We start from the raw sequence: 7,334 nt of genomic DNA on the forward strand, positions 1-7,334 counted from the left end.
TTGTCCTTCCTCTTTTTTATGCACCTTCTCTGCTGCAGATGATCGAGACGGAGTGCTTCAGCGACCTTAATGTATTCGGGCCTCAGGGGACACGACCCCCTGACCTGGATTGGAACCAGCCTCCCGAGCCTCCTCGGCGTAGCCTGCTGGACAGGATCTTTAGGAGACATGTGAGGATCCCCTCCACCTCCACCACAGAGGAACACCCCAGAGAACACAATAGTTAACTACAGACCAGGTCAAACACCCCATCAGGACACCACACGCTCACACATGTAGAGCAGAACAGCAACGATCAGGCTGAAGCATTGTACCCAGGGGCCAAAAATAACTTTGCCACATTCATTTAGAATTTGTTTTCCTATCTCTACACAGGAACAAGTTTACTTGTTTGATTAATGACCTAGAAAGAGTGCAGATTTTATTTGTTTCTTCTTAATTGTACATTAAAATGTTCCTTTCTTTTTATTTCTAGGTTTAAATTTAGATTTTGAATCCTATATTTTCTGTTATTTTTCAAATTTCACATTATTTCATACCGGCCATAAAGCTGTATTTGACATTAATCTTAATATATATATATATATATATATATATGTATATATTAGTGCTGTCAAATTGATTAATCACATCTAACATAACACAATACAGCGATTAGGCATAACATTATGACCTAATTCTAATATTGTGTTGGTCCCACTTTTGCTGCCAAAAAAGCCCTGACCCGTCAAGGCATGGACTCCACTAGACCACTGAATGTGTGCTGTGGTATTTGGTACCAAGATGTTAGCAGCAGATCCTTTAAGTCCTGTAAGTTGTGAGGTGGGGCCTCCATGGATCAGACTTGTTTGTTCAGCACATCCCATACAAGTTTGGATTGAGATCTGGGGAATTTGGAGGTCAAGTCAACACCTCAAACTCGTGCTCCTCAAACCATTCCCGAAACATTTTTGCTTTGTGGCAGGGCGTATTATCCTGCTGAAAGAGGCCACAGCCACCAGGGAATACCGTTTTCTTGAAAGGGTGTACATGGTCTGCAATAATGCTTAGGTAGGTGGTACGTGTCGAAGTAACAGGACCCAAGGTTTCCCAGCAGAACATTGCCCAAAGCATCACACTACCTCCGCCGGCTTGCCTTCGTCCCATAGTGCATCCTGGTGCCATGTGTCCCCCAGGTAAACAACACACACGCACCGGCTATCCACATGATGTGAAAAAAAAAAACGTTATTCATCAAACCAGGCCACCTTCTTCCATTGCTCCGTGGTCCAGTTCTAATGCTCACATGCCGAATGTTGGCACTTTCGGCAGTGAACAGGGCTCAGTCAGCATGGGCACCCTGACTGGTCTGCGGCTATGCAGCTCCATACGCAACAAACTGCGTTGCACTGTGTATTCTTACAGAACCAGCATTCATTTCTCGAGCAATTTGAGCTACAGTAGCTCATCTGTTTGATCGGACCACACGGGCTAGCCTTTGCTCCCCACGTGCATCAATGAGCCTTGGACACCCATGACCCTGTCGCCGGTTCACCACTGTTCCTTTCTTGGGCCAGTTTTGATAGATACTGACCACTGCAGACCGGGAACACCCCACAAGAGCTGCAGTTTTGGAGATGCTCTGACCCAGTTGTCTAGCCATCACAATTTGGCCCTTGTCAAACTCGCTTAAATCCTTACACTTGCCCATTTTCCCTGCTTCTAACACTTCAACTTTGAGGACAAAATGTTCAGTTGCTGCCTAATATATCCCACCCACCAACAGGTGCCGTGATGAAGAGATATTCAGTGTTATTCATTTACAAACTTTTATATTAGATGATTAATCGCAATTAATCTATTTGGCAACACTAATGTGTTTGTATATATACTGTATTTATAAAATGAATGCTTTATGTCTAAATGAGACAATATCAACAAAATATTTAGCTGTTAAACATTAAGATGTGTTAAGATTTTGTTCATATTTTTATTTTGTTGTTTTACTGTGAGAAATACACTACATGCTTTACTCAAAAAGTTTGGGATCATAAATTGTCACTTTTTGCATTCTGCGTATATTATTATTTAAAAGAACAGTGTTCTATTTTAATATAATGTAAAATATAAGTTATTCCTATGATGGCACAGCTGAATTTTCTGCAGCCATTTCTCCAGTGTTTTGTTGCATTATAAATGTCTTTACTGTGTCCTTTATGTATAAAAGTATTAATTTCTTTTTAAAAAAAATAGCTGACCCCAAACTTTTGAACAGTAGTGTATGCGTTTTGTAAATAAACTACAAAATAACTAGGCATCCAAGATAATTAATCACCTTTTATGGAAAGCAATGCTTTAAATGGCTACACATGCAGAGATCTATGTTATGAGGAAGTATCCACATTCTGATATTTTGCCTACAAATAAACAAGGCCAACTGAACTGAACTAAAGAGAATGGAGTTTTTCAATTGTTATGTAAAAGATACACTCACTTAAAGGATTATTAGGAACACCATACTAATACTGTGTTTGACCTCCTTTCGCCTTCAGAACTGCCTTAATTATACGTGGCATTGATTCAACAAGGTGCTGAAAGCATTCTTTAGAAATGTTGGCCCATATTGATAGGATAGCATCTTGCAGTTGATGGAGATTTGTGGGATGCACATCCAGGGCACGAAGCTCCCGTTCCACCACATCCCAAAGATGCTCTATTGGGTTGAGATCTGGTGACTGTGGGGGCCATTTTAGTACAGTGAACTCATTGTCATGTTCAAGAAACCAATTTGAAATTATTCGAGCTTTGTGACATGGTGTATTATCCTGCTGGAAGTAGCCATCAGAGGATGGGTACATGGTGGTCATAAAGGGATGGACATGGTCAGAAACAATGCTCTGGTAGACCGTGGCATTTAAAACGATGCCCAATTGGCACTAAGGGGCCTAAAGTGGAGATGGTGGTCCAGTGGGTTAAACCATGGAACTGATACGCAGAAGGTTGCTGGTTTGATCCCAGCGGTCACCACCAGTGTGTCCTTGAGCAAGGCACTTTACTCCACGTTGCTCCAGGGGGATTGTCCCTGTAATAAGTGCACTGTAAGTCGCTTTGGATAAAAGCGTCTGCCAAATGAAAAAAAAAAAAAAAAAAAAAGTGTGCCAAGAAAACATCCCCCACACCATTACACCAGCACAGTGGTAACAAGTCAAATTTGTTTACGCCAAATTCTGACTCTACCATCTGAATGTCTCAACAGAAATCGAGACTCATCAGACCAGGCAACATTTTTCCAGTCTTCAACTGTCCAATTTTGGTGAGCTTGTGCAAATTGTAGCCTCTTTTTCCTATTTGTAGTGGAGATGAGTGGTGCCCGGTGGGGTCTTCTGCTGTTGTAGCCCATCCGCCTCAAGGTTGTGCGTGTTGTGGCTTCACAAATGCTTTGCTGCATACCTCGGTTGTAACGAGTGGTTATTTCAGTCAAAGTTGCTCTTCTATCAGCTTGAATCAGTCGGCCCATTCTCCTCTGACCTCTAGCATCAACAAGGCATTTTCGCCCACAGGACTGCCGCATACTGGATGTTTTTCCCTTTTCACACCATTCTTTGTAAACCCTAGAAATGGTTTTGCGTGAAAATCCCAGTAACTGAGCAGATTGTGAAATACTCAAACCGGCCCGTCTGGCACCAACAACCATGCCAAGCTCAAAATTGCTAAAATCACCTTTCTTTCCCATTCTGACATCCAGTTTGGAGTTCAGGAGATTGTCTTGACCAGGACCACACCCCTAAATGCATTGAAGCAACTGCCATGTGATTGGTTGATTAGATAATTGCATTAATGAGAAATTGAACAGGTGTTCCTAATAATCCTTTAGGTGAGTGTATATCTGGTTAAGTAACGTGCGTTACCCCCAACACTGCTGGCGAGTGTTAATTTTGGACCCTGATTGTACATGTCTATATAAGAGAGAATTTATACATCATAACTAACATTAATTATTTCTATCTGTCATTGTCTCTCATCCTTCAGCATCCAGAGGTGACCATCGCTCAAAGCCGGGTCTCGTCTTCCAGTGTCAACTCTGTTGACTCCATGTCAAACTCTGCCCCCTAGTGGACAGATTGCTGCAGGACTGCAGGGAACAAAAGCAAGTGAGCGATAAAGAGAGGAAAGAATAAGAGTGAGGAACTCCTCCTCCTGCCCTTTAAAGACCAGTCGACAGAGCGTGGAAGAGTCCGTTTTCCTTGCCTTGGTCCACACTATCCATCCAAGGCCTGCCGAGAGGACAGGAGACAAAACAAAATCCTGTTTAAAGACCTTTATTTATCTGTTTTGTGACAGAAAGGAGAACATTTATTCCTTCACCTCACGCTCCCTCAGGATTGCTGGAACAGTAAAGAGCCACTGACAATGACATAATTAACTCATATTATTCAGGGGATTTTATTGACAAAGAGAGGCCTCCACAGGGAATGGGAAGGGGGCTTTTTAAATTTTCTTTTGCAAAGGAAAGCTAATATAGTGAACTTAAGAGACTACACACTCACTCACAAACACACGCACACTCTCGTTTCCTCCTCCATCCCTCTCGTTATACCTACTTACCGCTTTTTTCTTTCCATCTACATGTAACACCTCCAACCTCAACCCAAAATGTGCATTGCCTTGCATACTCTCAGGCCAAAGATTGAGCTTATTACAGGAAGACACGTATTTGAGTAACCGTTGTCATATTTTGCTGCAGAGAAGGGAAGGCCTAAAGCACAAGGAAATAGGTGCTCATTTAAGCTGTATATTCTTTCCTTCCTGTGTCATCTGCAAATTATGTGATATCACTGAAAAACAAACTCAATTTGGCAGCTTAAAAGGAGAGTTTTGTCATCACTTACTCACCGTAAAGTTGTTCCAAAACTGTAAAAGTTTCTTTCTTCTGCTGAACACAAAAGAAGATATTTTTTTAAAGAATGTTGGTAATCAGTTGACGGTAGCCATTCACTTCCATAGTACAAAAAATACTTGGGAAGTCAATGGCTACCGTCAACTGTCTGGTTACCAACATTCTTTAAAATATCTTATTTTGTGTTCAGCAGAAAAAAGAAATTCATGCAGATTTGGAACAACATGAGGGTGAGTAAATGTTGACAAAATTTTTATTTTTGGGTGAACTATCCCTTTCAGCCTCTTCCAGTCCACTTAAGACCAGCGTCCGTTTTCTAAAATCTCATCTGCTCCATTTGCCGGACACTACGTGGTCTACAAACATAAGCTAAAAGTATCTCTGTATGATCACTTCCTTTGTGCATAAAGGCCATTGAACGTTGTGAAAGGCGGAGCCATCTCAGTGGGCGTGGTCTTTGGGTATGTAGGCCGCCTACCAGCAGATACATAGCCAATCACAGCACAACAAATCAGTCAGGGAATACTTTTCATCTTATCACATTATTCATAAGTGGCTTATTTACGCAAGTTACAGAAAATAACGATAAACGGTTGGTTTATTCAGCTTCCATAGGCAAATTGGCATTGAATCAGAGGATCTTGCTGGACTCTTCAATCTGAGCTACTGTGAGATTTTGCTGATGTGGAGAACAGTTTAAAAATTTTCTAAATTTGTATCACAGCAGCTCCAAGAGGAGACAGAATTGGCCATACACAGTGAAGTATTTTCACTTTTACAACAAAACAGCTTTTATTCCAGATCCGGTGTGTAATAATGCCTTCATTAAATCAGATTACAACCACTAATAGACTGAAACTGGCACCACTTCACTTCAGCCTTTTTACGCACACGCACACACACACACACACACACACACACACACACACACACACACACACACACACACACACACACACACACACACACACACACACACACACACACACACACATTAACTTTCATACCTCAGCAGCTGTTTTCTCATATTTATGCAGTTTCCAATCAGATGCCAACTGGTAGAAAGACATTTCATTCATCTTCCCCAACTGTAAATGTACTCATTTAAAAAGTGTCCAGGATTTCAGTTGTATAGACATCATGGGAATCTGGAACCTAAAAATACATTTATATCCCGTGCATAGAGAATACATGATAGTTTTGTAGTGTTCAAATGTTTTAATAAATGGATAGTTTATCAGTAACCAAACAGAGTGACTCAAGAAGGAATAGAATATGAATCTCAACCTCATAATCTTGCATTTACAATACCATTCCAGGTTTTTTTTTTTTCACCTCAAAGTTCAATAGCGAATCTCAAGACAAATCAAGTGTATTAGAATTATGACTTGAAGCTATTTCACAAGTACGTATGCTAAGTGCCATGTAATTTCCAATCATTAAACTGATGTGTGTTTACCAAATTATGCATCAGTTATGCCATTAATTTTTTGTGCTAGAAATTTCCTCTGAAGGGTTAAAGCGAAAAAAAAGTGTATACTTAGTGCAGGTTCTAACATTTCAAACTTCTCTTCTGAAATGTGTGTAATAACTGGTTATTGCACTGTATTATGACATGTTACATAAATTGCACTGCACACGGCATGGTCAATCAACTATTCATCGAGCGGGACCAATGTGTCTTTTAGAAGGTTAATGGTTTAGGGGTCTGATCTTTGTGTATATTAGTGACATGATGTTGTTCGCTGTGGTGAGACTTTATACGCCACATAGTTGTGATGATTCATGGTTACTTTCAGGTGAAATTCAGAAAAGGTTTATGTTCATGCATTTCTCTTATTTTTTTAAATTGTGGCCAATGCTGACAGTTTGTTTGGAAGTGCTTTATTTACCATTACAGGAAATATTCTTCACTTTTGCCACTTTGTTGTGTATCTAAATTAGCGATTCTTCTAACCACAGTGTGTTAGTTGCTATAAAACTTGATTAACTTGATACTCCGGCCACTGAGAGTCGAGTTACTGATTTTACAGTGAATTTGAAGTAGACCTTTCTCCTGAGTATGCATAGATAAACTGCATATTATTTTTGTAATAGTTCAATAAGTGTTTCTAACTCTCTATATCATGAAGAGGGACTGATGTAAACTTATGTTATATTGGCAAGGAAATATTGATTTGGTCTATGGAAACATAAAAGAAAAGGTTTGCCACTTTTTTAAAGAGTTTCTTAAATGGACGGAAACGTTTGGTGTCACAGTAAACTAGCATTATTTCTGTAATTTAAACAAAAGGGTTGTAAATTGAAGGCCTGATGGTTTAAACTTCTACAGTATCCTCTGAAGTAATTTAACAGCTTTGAAGTTTAGAAAAATGAACCTTTGCTGAACCTTTCCTCAGACTAAGAGATAATGCTTTGCTTATATATACTTCCTGTATGTCCTCCATATGTACAACAA

The 7,334-nt window shown here is 40.0% G+C and overlaps 1 protein-coding gene across 3 annotated transcripts in view; it reads left to right on the forward strand.

Moving 5' to 3' along the window:
• grk5l (G protein-coupled receptor kinase 5 like) overlaps positions 1-5,870 on the forward strand; it is a 75,387-nt gene extending 69,517 nt beyond the window's left edge. Inside the window, exons 15-16 of one of the 3 annotated variants that reach the window (XM_079827610.1) lie at positions 39-170; positions 4,009-5,870. In XM_079827610.1, the coding sequence (XP_079683736.1) occupies positions 39-170; positions 4,009-4,092 (216 nt within the window). In that variant the 3' untranslated portion in view covers positions 4,093-5,870. Of the gene's footprint in view, positions 1-38; positions 239-4,008 lie in introns of all 3 variants that reach the window. The other 2 variants (XM_079827611.1, XM_079827612.1) reach the window with 2 other exon arrangements.
• Positions 5,871-7,334: the final 1,464 nt, after the last annotated feature.

Source organism: Gobio gobio (assembly GCF_949357685.1).
Source record: "Gobio gobio genome assembly, chromosome: 10".
NCBI classification, from domain to species: Eukaryota; Metazoa; Chordata; class Actinopteri; order Cypriniformes; family Gobionidae; genus Gobio; species Gobio gobio.